The sequence below is a fragment of the Chenopodium album genome, chromosome 11 (assembly GCF_948465745.1).
Source record: "Chenopodium album chromosome 11, dcCheAlbu1.1, whole genome shotgun sequence".
Classification (NCBI taxonomy): domain Eukaryota; kingdom Viridiplantae; phylum Streptophyta; class Magnoliopsida; order Caryophyllales; family Amaranthaceae; genus Chenopodium; species Chenopodium album.
In genome coordinates, this window is record NC_137844.1 from 2,230,238 (window position 1) to 2,258,208 (window position 27,971).

Genomic DNA, 27,971 nt, shown 5'->3' on the forward strand with positions numbered 1-27,971 from the left:
TTGGACTAAGGGGTATCAGCACGTTCATTATGTGGGAAAAAAACTATATATTACAATGTTTGTATGAGCGTCCCAACAAATCGTTTTCTTGGAGTCGATTCAAATTTCGGATCGTTTGTTTTGGGTGAATTGTAAAACATAATCTTTAACCAATTTTGCAGCTAATAATTCTAAATCTGTTTTTTTTTCACACCTTCACCACACTTTCATTCAAATTAGTTTATTCTTCAAATATATAATCACTACAATTCATTTTAATAATTGTAAGCCACACCACGACGGGCCGGAATATACATGAACATTACAAAAAATTCACCGACGCCGATAGGTTGTTCACCGGCAACACATTCACCCACGACGTTCGCATTTTAACAACACCTTATCGCACCGCCATCAATCTGTTTCACGCTGAAATTTAGAAAATCAGATTTGTATATTGTTCTTCATTTGTTATTTACACAGATACATTAGAGGGGAAACATTAGGAGAGAAAAATTGAAATGTTAAGTTAAATCAAATATTTTATTTACATTTTATTCATTGTTCTTCATTCGTTATTTACACAGATACATTAGAGGGGAAACATTAGGAGAGAGAAAAAAAATGAGGTCAAAAAATCTGATTTTTTTTTTGGGGATTATATACTACATTAATTTGGATAGGTGAAAGGATAGATAAATTTGAAATTCAAAAGTTGAAATTTAAAAAACAAGTTTGAAATTCAAATGAAAATGAAGGTGGCCCACAAAAAAGGAATATTCCCAATCAACCAATAGGAAACTTGTGTACAAGATTCCTTTTGTACACTAAGTGTACCTTAAATTACTCCCTCTCAACTAACCTCCATATTTTTTTTTACTTTTTCCAATTTCTCCTAAAACTCCGCGCATGAAAAAAAAGAGCAAGTATTTAAAAACGGTAGAAGTAACTACCTAAATATTTAAGGCTCCGAGTAAAATTGGTTTATTTTTTTAAAATTTATTTATTTATTTATTTAACTGAAAAATTGGATGGTATTTTGACCAAATTCAATGGGGTGCTTCTCCGGTGCTCTGTGAATGTCACTCCTTATTTTGTCGTCTCCTACTGGTACAACTCGTACAAGTGTACAACAGGTTTAGTGCGTGCCTTTTTTTTTTTTTTTCTTTTGACGAGGGTTTAGTGCGTGCCTTTGTTCAATTTAATTACTGGGATATTTTCCCCTATCGAGCATTCCAGCTAACAATCCAAGGGAATAAAGTACATATAATTGGAAGGAGGTTAAATAGAGTTATCTCAATTTAAATTATAACTCATTTTGCAACACGAAATATTTAAGGCTAACAAGAGTTGCTTGTGATCTTATTTCTATTTATTTAAAACTACTTTCTTTGGCGGGTGATATGATTGATATCCCAGGTTATTGTTTGGGTAAAATCTATAATCTTATGTAAGCAACTCTTGGATTTATTTCATCTATCAATCAATAATTATATACTAAAAGACACACATGACACGTGTCATTTTCTGGTGTGTCCTTTAATAGTTTTTTTTTTAAAATTTTTTTTTTTAAATAAATTTCAATTAAAGAAACAAATCTTATTTACAAAAATTCCCTAACCTTACACAATATAATAACTTAAAATAAAAAAAGTTTGACATATTTTTAATACAAATATTTATATAGCTATAAAAACACATTCTTAACATAATTTTGCTCATTTTCTACCTCAGTTAATATCTAACATATCTTACGTAATCCTTTATTTTCCTCAAAATTTGTCAACTATATTTTTAGATTTTTTTTTTTATATAAAAACTAATTATAATGATAATTTAATAATAATAATTGAAGATTACCGTGCATGACACGGGAACTAACCTAGTTAATACTCCTATTAATAAGTCATTTGAAAGGTATATATATATACACATTAATGTCCCTATAATAAGGTAATACAACTAACTCAATAAAATGAGCTTATTCGAATATTACCTCGTGCTTAATTTGGCGATTTTTTTTTTCAATGCAATGCAATGATCATATGCAAGAAAATAAAATGCTCATTTTATTAAAAGGAAAAAGTAAATAAAAGTCCTACAAAATAAAATCTAAGGAAAAATAAAATGTGCCTATGCCAGACTTATTGGGGAAGGGTTTGAAAAAAGAAGAAGAAAACGTGAAATCTTGGTGAGAAGCTTGCCTTGTATTTTATCTCATCATTACTTTTTTTTCTTGTGCAAAGATGGGAAAAGATCATGAAAGAATGAAGGGAATGATATGTATGGAGAAAGTATGTGGAGAGTGGGAAGATGATGCAGATGGAGAAATATGGAGGAGATTAGAAATAGAATAAATCCCCCCAACTCAAATGACGGAAAAATCGACTCATGTATAAACCTAAGACATGGTCATGGTGACATATACAAAGTGTGTGCTAAGACTAGTGAGTGTAGGTGACATGTTAAGACTTGTGTCATGACCATGTGACTAGACTATGTGACTAGACTCAAGCGAAGACTAAGTTAAGACTTCACGTATGTGCACTAAACTGGACAAGCTGTCGTATTTTAGTCATAACTTTTTATCTGTGAATCTGATTGGGATGAAACCAACGCCAAACTAAAGATAAAACTCGGGGCTACAGATCCATAGGCTGTAAGACTCGTGGTTCTTCCTAGAACTCCGGCTATGACCAAAACAAGTTGACGATTGTGCAGTATACGAGAATAAAAATCCGGGTTGACTCAAAGGAACTATGACTCGATTTAAGAAATATTTATTAGGTCAAATTAATTAATCAATTAATTAAGAAAAGTCCTTTAGTCATTGGTTAGTTTATTAAGACTTAAACACAAGTCAAACAAACGGTTAGCACATATAATTTATGCACAAGCAAAGAATGCACAAGTAGTCAAATAGTCACAATATGATGCAATGCCACAATTAGATATGTCAAAATCAATCCAATCCGATTCATCAACCAATCAACTATGTCACAATTAATAACGGTGTTCAAAACTGAAAAAATAAAACCTAACCCGAGATTGATTCGGTCAAGATTTTGATACCTCAGCACAATAATTTAGCTTTATTCAAACCAAAACAAGACCCGACTAAACTCTATCTAGTCATTCACATCCGCACCTTTAGTTACAATGATTATAAACAAAAGGTTAAAATGTTAGATAATTAAGTTGTATAATCAATTTCATCCTTGAATGTTGTATAGTACTCCCTCATTTCTTCAGTGACCAATTTGTTTCCAAGCACTATTTTGTAAGAATTAACAAAATCAACAAATATCCCATTTTGTTCCTGCTACATATGAATCTATAACACCTACTCAAAAAAAAAATGTTGGAGTACTCTGTCAAAAAAAAAAAAAAAAAAAGTACTTCTTGAAATAAAAACAAAAATTATACTCTTCAACGATTCCCATTAAACTCAATATAAATCATAGAATTTTGTAATTTTCAAATCAGAAGGCATATTAAAACCAATTTTGTTAATTAAAGGTTTATAACAAAACAAAGTAGTCAAATTATAGTGCCATAGTGTCAACTCATGACTTAAAAGAATATTATCCTCCATATATCTTCCTGGCACAAAAGTATGCTGATACTCTGTAAGACCGTAATGAACTGTGGCAACGAAATCTTCATACGGTTAACCATACATATCATTTGGTTATGCATTTGTAAATAGTATTGCACAAACTAATTGGCCTGAAATGAGTTGCAATCTCAGGGCACTCAACTTTTGGAAGCATAATCTGTAGGATTTCATAACTAAGCGAATTCTACTTTAGGCTCTTAGACTGTTATTTGATCTAAAGCATATACATATATGTACACGTATACTTTTCAAGTTTTTTTTTTTTTTTTTGAACAAAATATACTTTTTAAGCTTCTAATATGTACATATATATGCTCACATGTTTTAATTAGTTAGTTACTCTTTTCTTTGATTGCTCAAATAATCGAAATTATATAAGTCACGTGCATTAGTAGAAATCTTTAAACACAATATTTGCGTAAGTAAATAGCTCAGCTATATGGATTTAACATCTAATCCTGAATACGAACAAGTGTATAATTGTTTTTTTTTTTTTGGGTGAGCACGAGGGAAGCCTGATAAATGAATTGAAGTGCAAAGCTAGGAACTAGAAAGAAAAGAAAACCAACTAAAAATAAAAGAACGAAAGAAAACAAAGCAATGCAACTAAAACAAAATAACAAACTAGTCACTAGAGCTAAGACGCATCCGATTCATTCTAGGTCTCATCGGTTTATTCTACTAGAATATAATTTATATGTTAATTTACATCATTCTATTTGCCTAAAAGATTTTACATTCACATTTACTCCTGTTTAACTTTTTCTATTTGAACCTCATACAACGGAGAGCAAAAGGAAGTAGTCATATAATCATACTCCTTAACACAGTACATTGAATAACTAAGAAAAATGTCAATTATCAAACTTGAAAGGTTCAATTAATATAGTGAATGAAGCAAATAAATGATTTGATGATAAAATGATAATTGGGTTGTTTGAGTTTAACGTCTAAAATATCTAGCGTGAACCGTGGAGTGTTAAGGAGGATCATATGAGCAAAGGTTCCGTGAAATGGTTTGCATAAATAAGGAAATAAGACACCCTTTGTTTTATAATTTGGTTCAGCTTTCGCATATATAGAGCCATGTTATCACACAGTCCATTGTTTTGGAAAGATTTGTTTTGTCCTCCCTACTACACCACGGTTTACTTTCTGACTTTTTTCTTATTACATCTATCTAAATCCAAAAATATCACATTTATAGCTAAGTCAAGACGTTTACTTCACTTTCAATTAAAATCACCTCTGCTTCTTACTCATTCTAATTTTGTCTTCTCCGTATATTCATGTATGTAGTCAACCATGAATGTATGATTTAAATGTTTACCTAGAATTAATAAAACATGTGAATAGAATTTTTATATTCTTGTTTTGTTAATACTGGTAAACCTCGAGTAACAAAGGAATCACTTTCAAAGGATTTAAATGTTTATGGAGGTACATATGACAAGTTTGTAGTTTCTAACTTTTTTTTTTTTTTTTTTGGAAAAGTACTTGGTATTTTTATATACTAAGTAATTAAGTATAGATATAGAAGTATAGATAGATATTGTTTCAAAAAAAAACAAAAAAAAAAGTATAGATAGATATCACTAATCTATAATTAGCTATAAATCTGTAATAACTATGGAGTACTATTGATTGCATTTTATGTACCTTTTAGTAGGGGTGTCCGTTCGGTTTTCGGTTTGGATTTAGTCCAAATCCGATCCAATCCGAAATATAATTCGGTTTTCAATTTTCCAATCCGATCTCCGATCCGAATTTCTCTCTTGATCCAATCCGATCCAATCCAAATTAAAATTCGGTTATTTGGATCCAATCCGAAAATCCGAATTATAATACATTATTTTTTAGCGCCTAATACAATTATAAAAATAAACCTTTACTATAAATAAAAGTCTTCAAAATCATGATTAAAATAAATAGTTCAACGTCAAGACATTAATTAATTAATACAAAGTCTCTCTAATTTATTTTATGTAGTACTAAGTATTTGAGCTAAACTTCAAAATATATAGAAATCCATATTTATACAAGCTTAATTTTACAATTCGGTTTTCGGTTTGGATTGGATCCAATTAGGGTCAATCCGATCCAATCCGAAAATCCGAATTTCCAAAAAATCTCAATCCGATCCGATCCGATTTAAAGTTCGGATCCGATCCGAATTGATAATTCGGTTTGGATTGGATTGGATTGGATTTCGGTTTTTATCCGAATTATGGACACCCCTACCTTTTAGGCTTCTATGTTCATATAAAAAACAGGAAAAATTATAAATAATAATCCCACTTTTAGATTATTAATTTTGCTACAATAATCACCTCTTTTCTCATACCACCAACATGCCGCCTCTGCATCCGCCTCCTTCTTCGCTCCTTCATTCTTTTGACTTATGACTCACTTCCTTGAACCTTCAATCCTCACCCCCTTCACCGCCAGTCTCCTTCACCACCACCAACGCTACCGCCTCCTTCTCTTTCTTTAGCTACTATCATTTGAAATTCAATAAGCACAGAGAGATCCAAAATTAGCTCATCATTAGGCTACTTTCTTGCCTATAACTCATGTAATCAAGTAAATAAATGAATAATCACCTCAACTATATATCAATAACGCATATTTATAAGTTTTTAACACTCAAAACAAGTTCTCTTCCTTAGGATTCTATTATATATTATTTAAGGTTCAATTGCACAAGAAGATTCAAAATTAGCTCACTTAGCTACTTTCTTGCCTATAACTCTTGTAATCAATTAAATGAATGAATAGTACCTCAAACATGTCAATAACGCATATTTATAAGTTTTTAACACTTGAATCAAGTTCTACTTCTAAGGATTCTATCATTTAAGGTTCAATTACACAAAAAAGATCCAAAATTAGATCACTTGGCTACTTTCTTGCTTATAACTCATGCAATCAAGTAAATGAATAAATAATCACCTCAAACAGTTATTCAAGCATAAAGTTTCTAAGACTTTATATTTCTAAATTTTTATCCTTTGAGGTTCAATATGCACAAAAGAATCGTAAAATGAGCTTACTTGGCTATGTAGTACATATCTTGTATTCTTCCAAGCATGACTTAAAATATTAATTCACCTCAAACATGCCATTTATGTATATTTATAAATTTTGGCAAAATTGACCTCAACACTCTAAATTATGGCTTGGGTGCACCCAACACCGTATACTTTGCGTAGTAGCTTAAACACCACAAACTAATGGCTTGGGTGCAAATTAAAGCGCACATTTAGAGAGTTTCTGGCCATCGTTCTCGCCGAAGCCGATAGAGTAAATTTTTATTTTTCGATTTGCGTGCCTAAATATTTCCCTTATAGATTTCAGGGGTCATTTTGAGACCCTTAGGGGTCCAAATCGTCGATGTTCATCTTCATTTTTATTTCTCATTATCTCTCTCCTCTTCTTAAAATTCGTGTTATATACCCATGTTGTAATATTTGGGCCTTTGGGGAACGGCGGAAGTATCAATTGAGGTTCAAAATGTACAAAAGGAACAAAATTGAGCTCACTTGCCTATATTTCATGTGTTCTACCAAATGAATGAATAATCACTTAAAACATATCATATATGTTATATTGGAAGTTCTAACACTTGAAACAAGTTTTATTTCTTATACTCCCTCCGTCCCTTAATACAATGCCTCTTTCTCTTTATTATGTGAGTAATAAATGCTCGAAAGATGCATTGTATTAAGGGACGGAGGGAGTACTAATTTGTTTTGATGTTAAACATGCATGCTAAAAAAAGTATGAAAATGACTTACCTTGGCTACTTTCTTGCCTACATATCTTGATTTCAACGAAATGGATGCAACAACACTTTATACATGTAATTTATGCATCAATAATATAAGTTTCTAACACATCAAACAAGTTCAATTTCAAGGATTTCTATATATGATTGAGGTTCAAATGTTCTAAAAGATGGAACATGAGCTCACCTGGCTATATTCTTACCTATATGTCACATATTTAAGCAAAGGAAATTTTCACATTTGCTACCACATAAAACGCCTCGCTTCACATTTACTACCTGTTTAAATTTTTTTTTTACTTTGCTACCACCTAAATCAGACTTTGTTAAAAATCACTACCACTTAACGGAATCCGTTAGGATTTCCGTTAAGTTTATTAAAAAAAAAAAAAAAAATAAAAAGATTTTTTAAAAAAAAAAAAAAAACCCAGCAACCCCACCCACCCCCTCCCCTAATCTGCCACCCTCTCCCTCCCCTAATCTGCCACCCTCCCCCTCCCCCCTTCTGGCGGCCGGCGCCTTAAGATTCGGCCGGCGCCGGCGACCTCCCCCCTCCCTTTTCCCCACCCAAAATTGCAAAGCCGACACCCCCTAACCCAGACCACCACCGCCACCGTAACCCCAAAAACCCATACCAACACCACCGCCACCCCCTTTCCCCTTCCCTCCACCGGAAATTGGCCCCCCTCCCCTGATTCCCCCACCGAAATCGGCCCCCCTCCCCTTCCCCTACCCTTTTTCGGCCATCCCTAACCCTAAACCACCACCACAAACGAAACCCTAAAATTCATTTAGGGTGGTTTTGGGGTGGTGGTTTAGGGTTAGGGACGGCCGAAAAGGGTAGGGGAAGGGGATGGGGTCAATTTCGGTGGGGGAATCAGGGGAGGGGGGCCGAATTCCGGTGGAGGGAAGGGGAAAGGGGGTGGTTTTCGTTCGGGGTGGGGGTCGGAGCTCAAGAACGGGGAAAGGGGGATTGGCGGGGGAAAGGGAGGGGGTGGGTTCGCGCGGCGGCGCCGACGCCGGCAGGGGGAGGGGGGAGGTGAGGGGTGGCAGTGAGGAGGAGGGGTGGCAACAAGGTGGTTTGAGGAGTGGTTAACGGTGGAGTGGGCCCACTAACGGAAATAGTAACAGAATAAGGCATGTGGTAGTGATTTTTAACAAACTCTGTTTTAGGTGGTAGTAAAATAAAAAAAAAATTTAAACAGGTAGCAAATGTGAAGCGTGGTGTTTTTAGTGGTAGCAAATGTGAAATTTTCCTTAAGCAAATATAAATGCAAAAAACACCTCATACATGTCATATATGCATCATTCTAAGCATATAAAAAAAATTAGTAATGTGTAATATTAAAAAATAAATTTTATCACCAAATGTGTTACTTGTACTATTATATATTGACAAGTCTAGTTATTTGAAATTCAATAAGCACAAAGAGATCCAAAATTAGCTCAATCATTAGACTACTTTCTTGCCTATAACTCATGTAATCAAGTAAATAAATGAATAATCACCTCAACTATATATCAATAACGCATATTTATAAGTTTTTAACACTCAAAACAAGTTCTCTTCCTTAGGATTCTATTATATATTATTTAAGGTTCAATTGCACAAGAAGATTCAAAATTAGCTCACTTGGCTACTTTCTTGCCTATAACTCTTGTAATCAATTAAATGAATGAATAGTACCTCAAACATGTCAATATAGCAGCTCAACTATATTAATAGCCAATTTTATTAATTACTTTTCTAACCCACTGATAATGGAGGAAGCTTGGAGCTCCTTTCATGGCAAAAATCTGGGTTTAGAGAGAGAAAGAAGAGAGAGAAAGAAACAAAGAAATTGGGGAAGAAATGAGTTTGTTATTAATTGCCAACTAACTCACACTTATTACATGATATATATTTTTAGTGGAATTACACGTCATCTTCCACTATCTTCCACTACCAACAAACTTAATTCATCAACAATTAACAAAATTGTAACTAATTTTCCCGCCCAAAATAGTTAACAAATTAAAGACCCTTAACTAATCTGCCATATCACCCACAAAAGGGTATACAAAGTCACTACTCAAAATGGTAGCAACTCTTTGGGCCATTTGGATTCATAGGAATGATATCATTATCAAAGGCGTGAGTGTGAACTAGCCACATTCTAGGTGAAGCACAATCACACGTCTCAAGATGGAGGAAAGCATTAGATTTCAAAAAAAGCTAGAAGCTGCAGAAGCGGATCACCACAACTGTCAAATCTACTTTTAATTTGGAGGGTGGGGAGTCCCTCCCTTCATAAGCATGATTGTGTTTGTGTGGACGCGGCATGGAAGGAGGATAAGAGGAGCCCGAACAAGGAATGGAAAGCAACTATAGCCTGGATAGCAGAAAATGGGCTCCTAAAAGACGTCAAAGGGTCTGCCCGTATCTATGCAAGTTCAGCCATACAAGCAGAAGCCCTTGCCATACTAACAGCTATCAGAGAAGCATCGAACATGTGGCCCCTAGGTATAGGCCATAGCGATTCTCATTGAAAGTATTTAGGAGTTCCGGTCAAGATTCAACAAGGTCAAAATACATAGCCATTCTCATAGAAAGAGTTAACTTGCATCAAACACGATTCGGCAGGGTAAAAATACATAGTCATTCTCAATGAAGGGGTTAACTTGCATCAAACACAATTTGACAGGGTAAAAATACAGTCATTCTCAATGAAAGTGTTTACGATTGCATCAAACACGATTCGTCAGGGTAAAATACAGTCATTCTCATTAAAAATGTTAACGATTGCATCAAACACGATTAAAAAGGGTTAAAATACATAGGCATTCTCATTGTAAGTTTTTTTTTTATTTTTTTTATTTTTGACCAATCACTAAGTGACATGTGTCATCTTTCAAGACAATTTACCTAATTTACTTTTTTTTTTAAAAAAAAAGTACCTAATTTACAAGTTATCGGTCACAAAAGACCAATAAAGGTGGGATTATTAAATAATAATCAAAATTTGGAATTATTCACAGTGAATCGCCTAAAGGTGGGGAAAAAAAATCTTTTGGAATAAACGTGTACTACTATATGTTTTTTTTAGAGTAATGCTATCATAGCCCCTAGGAGGCTAGGACTATATATAAGCTAGAGGTTATCAATGGGTGGGCCGGGCCGAGAGTAAAAAAGTAAGTCTATTCCTCGGGTCGGGCTAGAATATGTGTGCCCAAACTACCCGGGCCATGCGGGCTTTTCGGGCTGGGCCAAAAAAAAATAACTAAAATTGCATAAAATTGATTTCCCAAGCTCGCCCAATTTTTTTATTTTTTTGGGCAGGGCCAGACTCGACCCAATTTTGGGCCAAAAATATCTACCCAAAACCCACCCTAAATTGGGCGGGCTCGACTTGATCAGGCTGTCAAATTTCAAACCGAAACCCGTTTAACTGCCAGAAACAAACCGACCCAAATGAGAACCGAACCGATTAAAAACCTTTATTTGAAACTGAAAACCGACCCGAACCGTATGTGAATAAACCCGAAATCGAACCGATCCGAATAACGTTACACCGTATAAGAACCGAACCCGTTAATGAACCAAACTAATTCTAAACCGAACTTAAAGCAAACCGAACTGAAAAAGAACCGAACTGTTTCTAACTCGAAACCGCTTTCAATCTGAAACCATTTGAACTGGGATAAAAATCGTTTACACTGAACCGTTAACAACCCGTAACCCGTTTGCACTGAACTGTATATAAACCGAACCGCTTGCAAATCGAATCGTTTATGAAACGGATCGCTTATAAACGAATCGGCTACAAACTACTTACTATAAAGAGAATATTAAAATCAAGTTAAAAGGTGTTTTTAATGAAATTTAATTATGCACACATGTTAACTACCGATTGAGCATTATTATAAATTGAACCGAAAAAGAACTGAACCAGTTATAAACTGAACCGAAAAGAACCGAACTAGTTATAAACTAAACCGAAAAAGAACCGAGCCAGTTATAAACTGAACCAAAAAAGAACCTAACTAGTTATAAATTGAACCAAAAAAGAACTGAACTGTTTCTAACCCGAAACCGTTCCCAACTCGAAACTGTTTGAACCGGGATAAAAACCGTTTACGCCGAACCGTTAACAAACCGCAACCCGTCTGCACCGAACCATTTACCGCCTGAACTGTTTACAACCCGAACCGAATTAAAACCGCTCAAGAAAAAACTGAAACCGAATCGAACCAATACTATTTAAACCGAACTGCAACCGACCCGCGAGACACTTAAACCGATTTCAAACCAACCAGATTTAATAACGAACTGATTTCAAACTGAACCGAACCCGAACTGTGAAACCGTTTTTGTCATGAATTTCTAATTTTATACAATTTTCAAGAGTGTTTTAGTGCTTATCCAACAAGGCGTTTATGTTATTTTTTTGCCAAATTTGAGCTCAATATGGATCCTTAAGGCCGAAAATAGCCCCCTAAACCTTTAACGGAACAATTTCCAACACGTAAATCGATAAAAAATACTATTAAGTGAAGAGTGGACCCCACTAACGAAATTTTTTAACGGCGGAATAATGACAAGATTACGGTAAAGAAACTAAATGTATTTTTAGGTTTATAGTGTGGAAATCTCAAAAAGGAGGGGCACATTGTAGAAAATGAAAAGTTAAATGGTTATATTATAGAAAAAACGGCCAATTGACCAGATTGGTAAATAAAAAAGACCCTTAGTGACAAATTGGTAAAAAAACTTACTCCGGCGACAATTTGATAAAAAAAGCTAACTATATGCGATAATTTGGTAAAAAAAATAAACTCCGGCGACATTTAGCCCAAAAAATCTTATTTTTGTCGACAAACTCTTTAAAAATCTTAATTTAATTTGTTTTTTGTGTTTTTAAATTTATTTTTCCTCTTAAAGATTTTAAATTACTATGCCATCCCCTTTTTATTTTGCTAAATCCCAATACCAATTTTTTTAACCCCTTTTTAAAAGAATTTCGTTAATAAGGGGTATGAAACTTAAGTGAAATTGATACTTCAACATTTTTTTTCTTGAAATTAAGCGAACTAAATTAAGCATGAAAAACGAACTAAATTAAGCATTCGTGAGTTCTTTGTCGGAAATTTTTGTATTTTTTGGGTTAATTGTTGCCTGAGATTATTTTATTTACCAAATTGTCGCTTAGGGTTATTTTTTTTACCAAATTGTGATCAGAATTATTTTTTTTTACAAATTATCGCTAAGAGTCTTTTTTATTTTTTTTTTGACACAAGGGTCTTTTTTATTTACCCGGTCAATTGGCCTAGAAAAAACCTTGTTATTATAAAATCCTCTTTAAATAGACCTGGGCACGCCCTAAAATTAATCTCAGAGTAAAAAGAGAGAGAGAGAGAGAGTTCCTCAAAACAAAAAACAAAAAGAGAGAAAAGGAAAAAGATGTCGACGGTACTTCGCGAAGGTCGCGGTGGTTACTGTTTGCGTTCTGCTTCTGACAACTCCAAGCGTTTGCGTTCTAGGGTTGTCCCATCCAGGTATTCTAACTTTTTTTGTTTTTAACTTTATTCAAATAATTCAATCGATCTCATCTAGGGTTTTTAAATTGCTTGAATTTTATATTATCAAAAAAAATAAAGGATAAAGTTGATTGATTAGTTGATTGAATTCAGGTTTAGCCTGATAAATCATTTATTTTGGGGGATTTTGAAACCCAAAAAGTATTTGTCAAGTTTAAATTTGATTTTGGTTTTATATGTGTTTTTTTGAATTGTAACAATTGTGTGTTTTACTTGATTCGAACAGTCACACACTGATCCACATATCCTTTAGAAATTAGATATCATCATCTTAGATTTGTTATTGTTAGTTTGTTACCTTGTCGAATCGTGAGAATGGGCTGAATTGCTATGTCAATACCAACACTTTGAATGAGAATGGCTATGTCACTACTCACTACTATATCAACATTTTTATTTTATTTTTTTTTATATCAACACTTGATTACATAAAAACTTGCACAAGTTATTTTTTTAATAAAGAGCAAGTACGAGAGTATCTTTAGGTCCTGGCTTTTATTTTTCAGAAGGAAGCTCCCCACTTATATTATGGCAGGATGTTAGTCTTTGATTCTCTAATTGTTGAGTGATTTTTAGAGTTAAATTTTTGCAAAAAAGGATGAAAGGAAGGGAAAAGAAAGGTACGGAAAATAGATCCCTCCCTCTCCTTCGTCCTTCCCCCAATTCGCATTGGCAAATCAGGTTTTGTGAATCCGGCTTGATTTTATGTGTTTATTGACACAAACGAACATGTTATTGTTTTGTAGTTTGAATTCTGACAGTCGAAGGTCTAAATTGGGCAAAAGGGAGTGCACAAAAAATGATTTTTATGTTGAAGTGAGGCCGTATGCAAAGCTAGCCTTGGAGTTCTATAATGAACGCGCGGTTAGTTTTGTTGTTATGGTTTTTGGTTTTCTATTATTGTTTGATGACTTTGCTTAATCTTTGTTGTCTTGGCCAGAAAAGAAATTATAAGCTTGTGGAGTCTGATACTGCTTACTTGAATTCTATTGGTGTTGCAAGAGGCTGTATCCACCATATCAACTTCACTGCTAAGAAGAAAGATGTCGCCGATGCTCCAGTTGAGCTGTTTTTTGCTGAACTCACCTTAACTGGCATTGGGATTCGCCGTGTTACCACTTGCCAATGCTTGGGTCCAGAAAAGGATATCTTAGGTCTGTACCTTGTTTAATGTCTTGTACCACCACTGCCATATATGTTTATGTTTGCTCATGGACTTTCAAACATCTGATGTTTGTTAATGCAGAGGCTAAAACCGATATGTATGGCTGCTGCTTTTTTTGTAAGAATGCCATAATGTATCATCCTAGATGGGGAGGATTCAAGACTGGCCTGGAGAAAAATGGAGGCTATTTCTAAGGATTTCTTGGTTATGTTGTCCAGGAACTACTTTTAATCACCATAATACTGTGGGTATCTATCATGTAATTCAAGTTATGTTTCAACTTTGAAGCATGCCTGGTTTTCTAGTTTGGCTAGTTGCCTAGTAAAAATTATCTATGAGTATTTGAGGTAGTATCATTTGTATCTCTCAGACTAATTTTACTTGTTACATGAAATATTATTTGACCAAACATCTCTGCTTATAATCTCTGCTTCTTTGGTACATATACATCAAACTGTAATCAATCTTTTCAAGAGAAAATTGATGTTTATAGCCCAGGCTTCTGTAGTCCAGGCATACGGGATACGGGATAGGTCTTTGTCCAGGGGATGTATCTTCCTTTCTGTTTAAGCTGCATTTCATTGAGGCCAGACAACTCTGCCCTGGAAACAAAAATGCTGTTAAATGGTATGACCATTGCATTTTCAAGTACCTCGATCAAAAAATTCTTTGTTCACAACTTCACATGACTTAGTCTTCAAGTCTTAGAAGTCAATATATTCTGGGCCAAGCTAGAAAAGGCCCATGTCATTATTCCCACTATCGTTTTTACTGTGTGGTGTCCAAGTCCAATACCAATGTCCCCAACAGCAGTTAAACACTGTGCCAAACTCGAAAAAGCCAAGTATTTCTTCTAAACTACAAGTAAAAAAGAAAAGAAAAATGTCATTTTACCATAAATTTAAATCCATCATTTTTCTTTTTTGAGGGCAATCAAAAGCTTCATTAATTAGAGGATGAATGATCCGCAAGTACATATGAAAATAAGTCACTAGGGACATGGTTAAACCATACATGTTTACATTTATAGAATAAAACGAGCTAAGTGATGCGCTACATAATTGCTTTCCCGGTTCAATACGGAGTAATATTAATTTCAGTTTAGCAAAAATAATGAAAAATGAACCAAGTCTTATTCATTTTAAATTGAAATTATTTTTACGGATTCCCTATTATATCACATAAAGTTACTGATTTTCACTAAATTGAAATTATTTGTCTAAATTAAAAATAATTTTACTAAACTGAACTTATTTTTAATGAACTTAAATTAATTTTTACTGAATATTATTTTTATAAGGCAAGGTTAAAAAGATCTTACATAATGTGACTACTTTTGTTGATTTATACTTAGAATAAAATATAATCATAAGATTTTTGTTGTTGTTGTAATAAGAGCTTAAAATAATGAAATTTGGCTTTATATCATTAGCAATATCATTAGACGTAAATTAAGAGCTGCACTTCTTTCTCTTATAAAATATTAAGTTCAGTTCAGCTCAGTCAATGAGAACAGGCCTTAAGATGGAATATGATTGCTTCAAAGATGGCCCATCTCTAAAGCTTGCAAGCAAAGTTCAAAGAATTGATAAAAAGACAGACAGCTCATTCACAAAAAAAGTCAAAAAACAGATAAGATACCAGAATAGTTAAACATCACCCATCAATAATCAACACTAAAAGTCCAACCCCTCTCTTCCCTTATTGCAAATCCGAACAATATCAGCCTCCATACTTGTTAAATCATGCCTCAATCTTCCAAGTCTTCATATAAATCCAAAAGTAATGCCAAATTTGGGATGTCACACCAAAGAAAACCAAGAAATTTCCCGGAGATTTTGGTATTTGGATATAAACAACTATGTACCTCCATACAGTCACGTATACTATTTTCAAGATGCTTAGAAAATTTGACGTATTTTAATGATGATAACGGTACATGGTAAGATGTACTAAGGGTATTTCTAAAACTCATGGCAAATCCTTAAATGCGAGGGGATGGGAGTGTTATGTTTGTAGACAGAAATATAAAACTAGGTTAGTACTTTAACTCTTCTTTCAAACCATAAGATGAGAAACTAAGCATGATAAGAGCTACGAACACTACAAGACTAAAACTCGAAATGTTTGACATGCCAAAGTTCTGAACCATATGAACACCTTCCCCAACTGTAATAAACACAGAATGTCAAAGGTGGAAGCGATTTTTACACTTTAAACCCTTGAGCCTTGGACCCCCCCTTCGTTGTAAAGACTGAAATACAAAGCCTGAAATTGATTTGTCTAAAACCAACCCCCCCAAAAAATGCTCCCAAAATACTGAAAGGCTATTCCTAACTTCTGCACTTGCCTGAGTCAAAGGAACTATGTACAGGAGCAATTCAGATCAATCTATCATGTTCCACAAAAGTCGAGGAGGTTTCATCTTGACACCCTGCTTGATTGAATCATGTGTTTGCCGATTGTGATGGTAGGCGGGGGTGATTGTGCTCACCTTCGTAAGTAACAATAAGCATTGACGGCTCTTCTAAGCACCTCTCAACATGTTTCCTGGCAGGGCAGCCTCTCATGCTGCTACACTTGTAGTAACCCCTGTAAAATCATCACATTAGCCTAGGAACTTGTCTTTGGAGTAACTAGCTAATGTTTGAGCACATGATAACATGAACAAATCCTAGTAACATGTAATCTAACAGCACATGAAATGGAAATGCAGCATTATTTAGCATTTATATTCATGCAAACAAACTTCATGATATATATCACAGGGAGTTTTCAATCCTAATGAGCCAATCTACTACTAATCAAGGAAAGCTAGTAGCTATTGACTTGTTTTCACAAAAGAAAATGGGCAAAAGTGATGCCTTGCTGTTTACCCTTCTGATCTTTTAGATACCATAGTACCAAAAAGCGTAAAGGACCATTAACTGACTGCTTCGTATCTGATCTATCGACAATAATCCAAGCAATACTGATTCCTCAATAAGTAATTGGCTTAGTTGTAAAGAATGAGTGCAGCAGTCATTAGTAATAGATTTAGCGCCAGTGCTTCTTAAATCATAGAAGCATGCACATGCAGATGCAATAGATATTATCTGCTGTACTTCTTAAATCATAGAAGTATGCACATGCAGATGCAATAGATATTATCTGCTGTATGTATACATTATCTTAAAATCATGATTCCGTGATTTGTTTCCCTTTTTCAATTGATATCATCCAGGAAAAGAAGTTAGACTAAGAGGACACTTTTCTAAAGATAAAGTAAAAGAGCTTGAGTTTACTTGTTCTAATGATAGTAAGAAGTGCAATTTAGAACAAGTTTAAACTTTAATAAAGCAATTCAGCCTAAATTGATCCTAAACTGCAGGAAACACAAAAGGTTTTCAGAATAAAGTGCTATTAATAAGCTTTCTAACTTTAAGCAGCAAAGAATTCATCTAAATATGGCGAGACCAATCAAATAAATTAGCTGTAAAAGGAATTTGACAAGTGAAATTCATCAAAGATGCTTAATTTACTTATTGACAGTCGACAATTCACATTAATCAATCAACTTTAAGGGAATGGAAAACTAAAGTTAGTTGATGAACATCATAAAGCAGAGCATAAAACAGAACAAGAACATGAATATACCTAGGATGAGGTGAGCCCTTGATCGGCTTCTGCCCGTATTTTCTCCAAGAGTACTCATCTGGAGGGATATCAGCCAACTTGTTACTGATAGCAGGAACCTTGATTGATCTCTTCACCCTATGCTTCCTACATTGATCACCAAAAAAGAAATATCATCAACATAGTTCACAAATGTATCAACAGTTAATAATTCAAAAGCAAGCAGTAGATTAGTGAAGTCTAACCTCTTTTTGGAACAATGGCATCTTCCACTACTCCCACATTTCACACTCCCATCTTCCCCCTTGCCAGAGCACCTCTTCCTATGCTGGCTTAACAGCTGGTCCGACGATTGACTCACACCGATCAAATTAAACGCATTGCCATCCAAATTAGCCACACTTCCATCGACACTCAACGAAGAAATAAACGACCTAGTCGATGACATTGTCGGGGTACAACTAGAGTTATCGAAATTCAGATTGATCCCACTATTACTCCTTCGATACAACATCTCAGCCTGATGTTTCATCTGCTGCTGCTGGTGAAGCTGAAGCTTCTGCTGATGCTGCTGAAACAACTGAAAATGTGTCGACGAACTCGGGTGAACAACCTGAATCGGGGTTGTTTTCGCACCCGAGTTCAATTCCAATGACAAATTTCCACCCAATGACAGACAACTCTTCCCAGTAGTGGATCCATTCTCTTGAATTGAGCTCTCATTCAAATTGGATTTCAGCAGTTGGAAAGTAGTCTTAACTGGCTGCTGATTACTAGAACTAGGTTCAATCTTAGGAACATTAGAACTTTCTTGAAAAAGGGTTTGAGTAAAAGGGGTTGTAGTACTCCTATTATGCTTAACTATTCTAGCTCTTCCATGACCTAAACCATTGCTAAGAAGAGATACAACTCTCTTAAACTTAGTTACAGCTTGCTGAGTTTCAGAACCTAAATTCCAAAACTGGGTTTGATCTTGGGATTGAGATAATATATTTAGAACTCTATGACAACTTTCAATTGCTGCTTTGTTAGCTTCTTCTACCCCTTCCATTTTATAGGGAAGGCAGAATTTATACCCAAAAATAAATTGAAATTTCTAAACCCTAAACTCCCAACCCCAGAAACCCAGAAAAAAATCAACCATAATTTCCATAAATTATTACTCAAATCACAACAAAATCAGCAAAAGAACAGAACTTCTAAGCACCCATTCTGAGAATTTAAGGTAAAGATTCAAACTTTAAGAACAAAATTCAATCTTTTTAAAGGAATTTAAGAGCATAGACTTGGAAAATGACTAATTCTTCAAATAAATTAAGACCCAGAAAACTTTGATTCGGTTGACAAAGGTAAAAATCAAAGATCAAACAAAAAAATTCACTAGTCAAGAAAAAAGGACACACCTTTGATGAAAATTCAAACCCTAGATTTGTCAATCCATGGAATTCTTCAAGATTTGTAGAAGGTGTGAATGGAAAGACTTCAACTTTCCTCAACAACAACAAGTTCACACTGCCTAAAATTAAAACATAAAATTTCCCAAATTTTTTAATCACTCATTTTGAGTTAATTTGACCACAAAATAAAAATAAAAAAATAATCAAAATTATTGGAAATGGGCAAAAAAAAAAAAAAACAGAGTAGAGAGAGAAATAAGGGAAAGAAGAGAGAGAAAGAAGCAAGGGGTGTGATTTAAATAAGCTTTGAAGCTGTTGTAGAAAAAGGGCAATGAAACTGCAGAGTCTGGTTGCAGATTTTCAGGTGGGTCCCAAGTGAAGACCTTTGTTTTCCACTTTTTTTTTTTAATTTAAAAAAAAATTGTAAAGAATAGTAGGAGTATACCTAAACTCATTACTAGGTGTAATAATTAAGTTTCCCTAGTATAGTTGAAACAAAACGGCTAAAAATTGATTGACTTATCACTTGGAATTATTAGGCACAAATTATTTTATTTTATTTTATTTTATTTTATTTTTCATGAAATCAGTTGCTTTGTAGGTGGACTGTAATGAAGGCTTGAACCGTTTTTATGAATGGGAAGCGTGACCTGAATAAAGACAGCTATCTGCAATTTAATTAGGGCAATAATTTTATAAAGACAATACTTATTTTATTTAAGACAATTATACAGAATTAGTATTGAGACAATTATTTTGTCTCAAAAAAATTCGAAACAATTATTTGGGAGCTATTCCCTATTTTTTATGTCCGAAAATAACAAAATTCCTTGTATATTGTCCACGTCAACGAGAAAATAGACTTTTTTTAACAAGTGTGTAAACCGCTAATTATTGAATTAGAGGTTTAATAAATACACATATAACAAAATTCTGTTTTGCAAATTTACTTTTAAAAAACCGCTAGTTGAATCATTGATTTCACAAATAGTAAATGTGCTAATTTTATTACTTGTGGTTATATTGTGAACCGATAAGAAAACAAGTTGTGTTGGTGTGGACGGTATGTCCAGAATATTAATTAAATGTTAAAGAATTTAATTATTTTTGAGCAATTTATAGGAAATCACTCTTAGTTTTGTTGTGGTATTTGCTCTTTGTAGCCTTGATATTGCCAAAATGGTTTTGACAGTTCATATCAAATATGGATACCAAATTGATTAGTTATTGTGCTTATAATTTGTTACTATATGTATTTGGTCTTTCTAATGCCTGTCCATAGCCACACATGAAGACATCAAATTATCTCAAAAGATTTATAGGCATAACTATTGGGACTTCAATCGCATGAGGGAAAAGTTCTTATTATCTAGCTCAACAATTTGCTCAACAAAGAGGAGGGCTAATAATGTTGAAAATGTTATTCCTTGATGTTGAAAACTTTCAATTTAGAGCAATTTGCATTTACAATACCGGAATTAAGAAATTGTAATAAATGTTACTCGGTATAATTAATTTAAGTTCTATTTCTTCAATTTCCTCTAATTTAATTTTGAAAGCAAAGAAATAGTTGAACATTTAAAGATTAATTTCTAATGAATTCATTTACTTGAGTTCCAATTATAGAACTTGGTTGGTTTAGTGGTCCATATCTTTAAACCATATTTCGAAGTTGATTTAAAATTTATCACCATTTAACGTTTTTTGAATTTCATTGTAATTTGTAACGTTTCCAAATATAGAAGTTTTGAAAACTAGCCTTCCTCAACCAATTAAGGTTATGTAGAGTTTTGAACAACTTTAACTTAGTTTGTCTATAATAGTAAGCATGTATACGTTCATTAGATTAGGAGATCAATTTGGCAAGGCTCTTAATAACTATCATATGATCTACTATCAGACTATCTACTGATAAATAATACATAGACACATTATTATCAATACTTATTGAATGAATAATTAAAGTTAGGGCCTATTTACTTCAGCTTAATTTCAGTTCAGTTCAGCTCCTAATTTCATTCTCTCATAAAATATTTATTCCAGCTCAGTTCAGTTCAGTAAATGTGAACAGGCCCTTACATCCTAATAATTCTTTTGATTGGGCAGAAAATAATAATACACCCGAATAGAAAACTATTGTTCAACAATGTATTAATGGTCAAAGTTAACTTTAAATCAAACTAATGTTTTTTAAAAAAAAAAGATAGAAAAAGTAGGCGTTTTTAATGATATTGTTTATACTGGATGCCTCATGGTGGTTGAGATTATCAAAGTCATCAATTAAACCTGTAGAAGTTTTTAGTACAATGGAAATCATGTCCTTAAAAACCTTGTGAATTGTCTTTTGTTTTTCCATCCAAGAATAGTTCACACAATTTTCTCACCTCTCCCTAATTTCACTCCCAATTTTCCTAAAAAAAAAATGAAATATAACCGGTATACATGGGCCTCACCACAAGAGCCGTTGTGGAGGTAAAGCAACCAATAAGACAGTGCCAGGTTGGAAAAACTAACTGGAGTAAAAACATGACACGTAACCCTATGTTTGTTGACTGGTTTTAATACACTCATTTGTATTTGTAGTACAAGTTGCTAACGTACGCAGCGGTGACACTTTAAAGTCGGTGACTGCACATGTGGGCCCCAATGTCAAGAAATCCGTTGACTTTTTTGGGCGTAATAAATCAGCTACTTAAGTGTTAAGTGGAGTGGAGTGGAGTGGAGTGGAGTGGAGTATTGTGTAATTAGTGTGTTACATACGTGCGGTATTCTCAAGTGTTGCAAGTCACAAGCCTATATTGATATTAGCATTTGATTTTTAAATTAATTAAAAAATATATGTAAAATTAGGAGTTAATTAAATAATGATAATGATGGGATTTTAATCATATTATAATAAAAGGTTTGGGATTGAGATGTGACATAAGATTAAGCTATTATTGCTCAAGAAACTAGATCTCATCACCTTTTGAATTTGTGGTGTTGTAATTATGGCATTCACTTTACCACCATGATGATACATTGATACTATGGAGTATTACTAAAAGAGATATGCCCTAAATATATATACACCTTACTCTATATTAGTAATATCACTAATTCACTATACGTATTATTCACTTTGTTTTAAAGCGATAGGAGACTAGGAGGTAGAGTATTTGACTAGCTAGTTTTCCGACTTTTAGTTATGATGTTAGGGGTCAATTTTCTCTAAGATCACTATAAAAGGAATTATTATAAAAAAGAATTTTCCTAAATCTCACCTCTTAGGATGAGATTTTCCTAAAAATTTACTCGAGTTTGTAATTTTAAAGAGTTTTGCTTCTTAGAAAATGTACTTATATAATTGATTAATATTCGTGAATAAATGAGTTATTTTATCGTGACTAGCTATATAGATAATGTTGAAGGAGTTATGTCTTCGTCGTGTGCAATTACTAGATATATAATTGGATCAAATTATGGAGATAATTAAGTCCGGACATTTGGGTCGTCGTTTTGCCATAGCTAGAGGTACTTACGATCTTTGGACTAGTAAAATAGGCCAAAGCCCAATTGGACGGATCCTATAAGGTCACACAAAGGGGCTAGATCGAGCATTAGAGGACGAGGCCCATCATGGGCCTCATCTCTCTAGGTGGCCGGCCATGTAGGGGCTTTGAGAGGCTATTGGGCTTCGTGCCCTAGTCTAATTATAATGAGATTATAAATAGACTAGGTGCCTAGGTTTGCACGTAAGAAGGAATGAACTGATCATTTAGATCAAACCCTAATTAGCAAACACGAAACCAACCCCCTCTCATACTCCCTCTCTCACGGCTCTCTCCTCCTCCCGGCGCACGGTGGTGTCTCGTGGTGGTGGTGGTTCGTGCGGTGGTCGGTTGTCCGAAAAGGTGGTGATCGCGGTTTTCCTCAATCACTCGACCAATCTAGTATTGGTGGACGGCTCGTTCGAATCTCGTGGACTAAGTAGAGGAGCAACACTTGGGGCTTTATTCTCTCCCTGATTTGCCTGTCGAATAGCTTCGTGGAATTCACGCTTCAAAGGTATGATTATGTGTCTTGTGTGTTATGCATGTGATTCTTGGGATTAGGTACTTTATTGAATATGATTCATATATGTTATATCCGCTGCGTAGTACCTATAAACTCCTACAGTGGTATCAGTTAGCCTCTTGCATTAACGCGCTAGATCATAATAATACCATTATTTGATGTCCACGATAATTTTATAATCAATTAAGAGGGAGAAATTAATTTAATTATGGTTCGATTATTATATTTAATATGATTAAACTTTTGGAATCGGTTAAATATGATTTAATTATGCTCAAATAGCCATAAAGAGGACCGAATTATGCCTAATATTTTCGAAAATTTCGAAAACCCTAACCCTATATTTCGAAAATTTCAAGCCCTAAAATATGATTTTTGTGCTTGACTTTGGTTTTATTCGATTTGTTTTATGTTTCATAATTTTAATTGGTTTGATTCATGCATAAAAAATGTTTTATGTATGATCATATATTTAATTTTAAAAGTTAAAATTAAATTGGGATTAATTTTATGATGAACCCTATTTTAAAATTGAATATGATTTAATTTTAATCTTATGGACTAATTTAATTTAATTAGGATAAATGTTATTTTAATTAAATTAAAACACAAAAAAAAAAAAAAAAATTAATTATTTTGGCCGGCAACCGCGGCTGGGTGGCGCAGCCACGGCGGCTGCCGACCAGGTGGCGTCCAAGAGGGAGGGAAGGGAGGGCGGCGGTCTAGGGTGGCTGTGGGCAGCAGCGTGCAACCGTTGCACGGCTGCTGCCACGGCTGCAGCTGGGTGCTGCTGCTGCCTTGCGCGGCAGTGGCTGCTGCAAGGCAGCCAGCCACCGTGGCTAGCCTCGGCTGGCCACGCACGGTGGCCTGCAGCCCCAGCAAAGCAGCTCCACGCTGCTGCCCTTTGCGGCAGTGGCTGCTGTCACGGCAGCCAGCCACCGTGGCTAGCTTCGGCTAGCCAACCACGGTGGCCGGCGTGGTGGTTGCGGAAAGATAAAAAAAAAAAAAAAATTCTGTTTTAAAAAAAAAAAATTTATTTCAGGATAATTACGAATTATTTTGGGATAAAATCGGTTTTATTTTGGATAAGTTAAAATATTTTCAAAATATGATCTTTTATTTTAAAAGATAAAGTTGGTTTTATTTGGATAAGATCTTTTTGTTTTAGGATAAAATCAAATATTCAAAAGTTGTTATATTTGATATTATCCATTTTAGTTTGTTATTTTGATAATTATCCTAAATTAAAGTGGTTAATTAAGGATAAGATTGATGAGGATATTCTGAGCATATTCCAAAAGGATAATAATTGATTTAAATAATGTGATTATCCCATAATTAGATTAGGATGTAATTGATTTTAAAATTATTTGATTGGCTAGTAATTAGGATAGAATCTCCTAATTAATTAGGATAATCATGGAAGATTAAATATGATTTTATCTTTCTAGATTAAAATATGATTTGATTCTATCTCATGACTAAATTAAATATATGATATTTTATGAACCGTCATGAATAATATATGATATTATCTAATTATGATTAAAATATAAGATATTTTAGGAAATGCGTTGACTTTATTATGAACATTCGATGTTGTAGTTTAGACAAGCATGTTGAGTGAATTATTATATGGCACTTTTCTAATATATGATATTATATTGCTATATATAGACTAGTATGGCCCATAGATTCTTAAATACGATCTGCGTATCGTGATGTATTTTTGTAATCTAAATACGGTCTGCGTACCGTTGAGTATTTTCATAACTTTTATTTAATGTAAATAGAATAGTTATTTAAATGGTGTTAGCCCAAAAGAAGCCCATGAAGTGAAGGCCCAAAGGAGCAAGGTGGATGAAGATCCATGATGATTCATGTGGGAGCATTTTATTTCTAGTTTTCCTAGGACTAAGGGGCCATACTATGTCATTATTTTATTGCATTAGTAGATTATGCATGTTTAGGTTTATTTATGTTGTTTGATGATGCGCTAGAGTTCACTAAATAATCACAACATAATAAATCTAGATCCCAGCAATATTGATGCAGCTTTTCCAATTAAAAACCCGATGAAAACCTTGATCGTTTGTGGTGGGTCGGCCTCAGCAGAGCATCATAATATATCTTGGGGAAGTGGGGGTAGATCACGTTCTACACTTTTAATTGGTTATATTCAACAAGGTTACCTAAAGATCAGTTTAGAACCTTGAAGCTAAGGGTAATAATTAAACATGTGATGGTTAATTATTCAACCAAGAATTACAAGAGTTGTAATCAGTAAAGAGTTTACTCACCTTGAAAATGTAATGGTTGATGGCAGGGCCTCAGTCCGGTCAATTATTGCACAAATAAAGGATCTTGGAATCACTTAAAATTCAATTGGGATCATTTAATTATTGAATAAAGTGTTTTAAAGTTACCAAATGAATGTTTTATGGTACTTTAATTTTATTAAACATAATTTTAAACTTTGCCTTATTTTGACATAGATGGGTAGCCGTAATAACAATGACAACAACGTTTACAATTTGCGACCATTCCTTGAAAAGGATAGGTTGACAGGGGAAAACTTTTCCAACTGGGAAAGAATGCTAAGGCTTGTTCTGAAATCTGAGGGCAAGGAGGATATCATTGATACCCCATTACCAGGACCTCTGCCAGAAAATCCAACTGCGGCAGATATCAAGAAGCACAAGGAAGCTCATGATAGAGCTATGCCTATCACTTGCTTAATGATTGCTACTATGGAACCTAGTCTTCAAAAGCGTTTTGAGGACCTGGATGCCTATTCAATCATGGAAGAGCTCAAAGTTTTGTTTAAGAAACAAGCTAGAGTTGAAAGGTATGAGCTTCATCGTGAGATTATGGATTGTAGAATGGAGAAGGGTGCCACAGTTCATGATCATGTTTTCAAAATGATCGGCCTAATTCAAAGTATGGAGAAACTGGGGTACCCAATTAGTGATGATTTGGCAACAGACATCATTCTCCATTCACTTCCAGAAAGTTTCAACCAGTTTATCATGAACTTTAACATGACTGCGGATGCAAAGACTATGAGTCAATTGCATGCAATGCTGGTGAGTGCTGAGAAACAAATCCCTAAGGAACCTAAGAAGGAAGTTCTTATGATTCAAAAGGGAAAGGGGTTCAAGAAGAAGGGGCAAAAGGCTAGTGCCAAGAGCAAAGGCAAGCAAGTTGCCAAGGCTCCTGAAAAGCCTAAGGCGAATCCAAAACCCAAAGTTGCAAGTGAGAGTGAATGCTTTTACTGCAAGAAGAAGGGGCATTGGAAACGCAATTTCCAGAAATACCTTGATTTCCTCAAGAAGAAGAATGGAGCATCAACCTCAGGTATTAAGTTATAATCATTTTAACTTTCACTAAGGTATGTGATACCAAGTTGCAGTGCTTAACATTATGATGTTGCACAGGAACTGCAAGCAAGTGAAGCTAGCATGGAGATGGAGCTTGAAGGTGCACTAGGAGTATTTGAGTGGCCAGAGATAGCTTCATAGTTTTAATTTCTGATTAGTTTATCATGACATTTAGAACTATTTCCAGTATTTGATGAGACAATATTTCGGTTTTCTTGTTTTGAATACTGATTTTGTTTTACTTGGCTTGGACAAATGTTGATCCATGACCAAGGTAATAAATTGTTTTCATTTTGCTAGATATGAGTTAATTTTATTTATGACATTGATATATGTAGATCACAAAAGTAAATTTAGATGATTCAAAGCAAACATACTTATAACAAAGTAAGGTTAGGTCACATAAACCATTTGCACATCCAAAGTTATGGATGGACTCTTACTCTTATATGATTATGAATCACTTAAGAATTAGAAGTCATGCTTGATAAGGTATAATGACCAAGTTACCTTTTAGTTGAAAGGGTAAAAGAGCTAAAAATGACCTTTTGGAACACAAACATATGATGTGTGTGTACCATAAGTTCAAGATATAGCAAAAGGATTTAACTATTTCATTGCTCTTATTAACGAATTAAGTAAATATGTCGATAATTACTTAATGAAATAAAAGTTGGAATCATTGAAATGTTCAAAATTCCAAAATGAAATGTAAAATCAAGTTTGAGATAAACAATTTAGCACCACAATATGATTGTTGTGATAAATATTTAACTCAAAACAAATGATCATCTAAAGGAATTGTTGAATTAGTTCACAATCCAGGAACATTACAATTAAAATGTATGTATAAAATAGGAATCAAACTTTGCTTGCCATGGTTCGATCTAAGATTTAATGATTTACAAATATCGTTTTGAGGATATGCATTAGAACAACAACAATTGCGAATATACTAAACAGAAACTTCACCAAAGCAGTAGAAAGACTGGAAATGTTCCAAAGTAATCTTTTCTAAACAGGATTGAGGGAATATGAAATCTATGTAAAATGTTTACAAAGATGACATCATAAACCCTAAATCAGAGGTATTATTCCTACAATCGCGTAAAAACAAAATGTTTGTTGCTCGCGATAGTGTCTTTATAGAAAGAAATGTCTTCCTACAAAGACAAGTGGGAGTAAAGTTAGATCTCGACGAGATTCGAGACGAGCAACAAAGGGATGTAGATAACACTACATCAGAGACGAATGCGCATGAAATCAGCTAATTTGAACAAACATGTGTCGAAGCAAGCTAATTCAACTAGCGAGACTTCTATCGTCCTACTAGAATGAAATGCTTCAATGAGTTGAAGAGAATAATTCTATTGTCGCTCACACCTATCGTAGGTTA

The 27,971-nt window shown here is 34.1% G+C and overlaps 2 protein-coding genes across 2 annotated transcripts; one reads left to right on the top strand and one right to left on the bottom strand.

Moving 5' to 3' along the window:
• The first annotated feature begins 12,753 nt into the window (after window positions 1-12,753).
• Window positions 12,754-14,538, top strand: LOC145568195 (uncharacterized). Its single transcript, XM_081627632.1, has 4 exons — window positions 12,754-12,920; window positions 13,709-13,826; window positions 13,903-14,116; window positions 14,209-14,538. Exons 1-4 carry the CDS (start codon window positions 12,826-12,828, stop codon window positions 14,319-14,321), a joined length of 540 nt encoding a protein of 179 aa, XP_081483758.1. The 5' UTR covers window positions 12,754-12,825; the 3' UTR covers window positions 14,322-14,538.
• Window positions 14,539-16,198: 1,660 nt separating this feature from the next.
• Window positions 16,199-19,403, bottom strand: LOC145567138 (putative WRKY transcription factor 21). Its single transcript, XM_081626373.1, has 3 exons — window positions 17,988-19,403; window positions 17,764-17,889; window positions 16,199-16,719 (listed from the first exon to the last, which is right to left on the bottom strand). Exons 1-3 carry the CDS (start codon window positions 18,791-18,793, stop codon window positions 16,575-16,577), a joined length of 1,077 nt encoding a protein of 358 aa, XP_081482499.1. The 5' UTR covers window positions 18,794-19,403; the 3' UTR covers window positions 16,199-16,574.
• Between the last annotated feature and the right edge of the window lie 8,568 nt (window positions 19,404-27,971).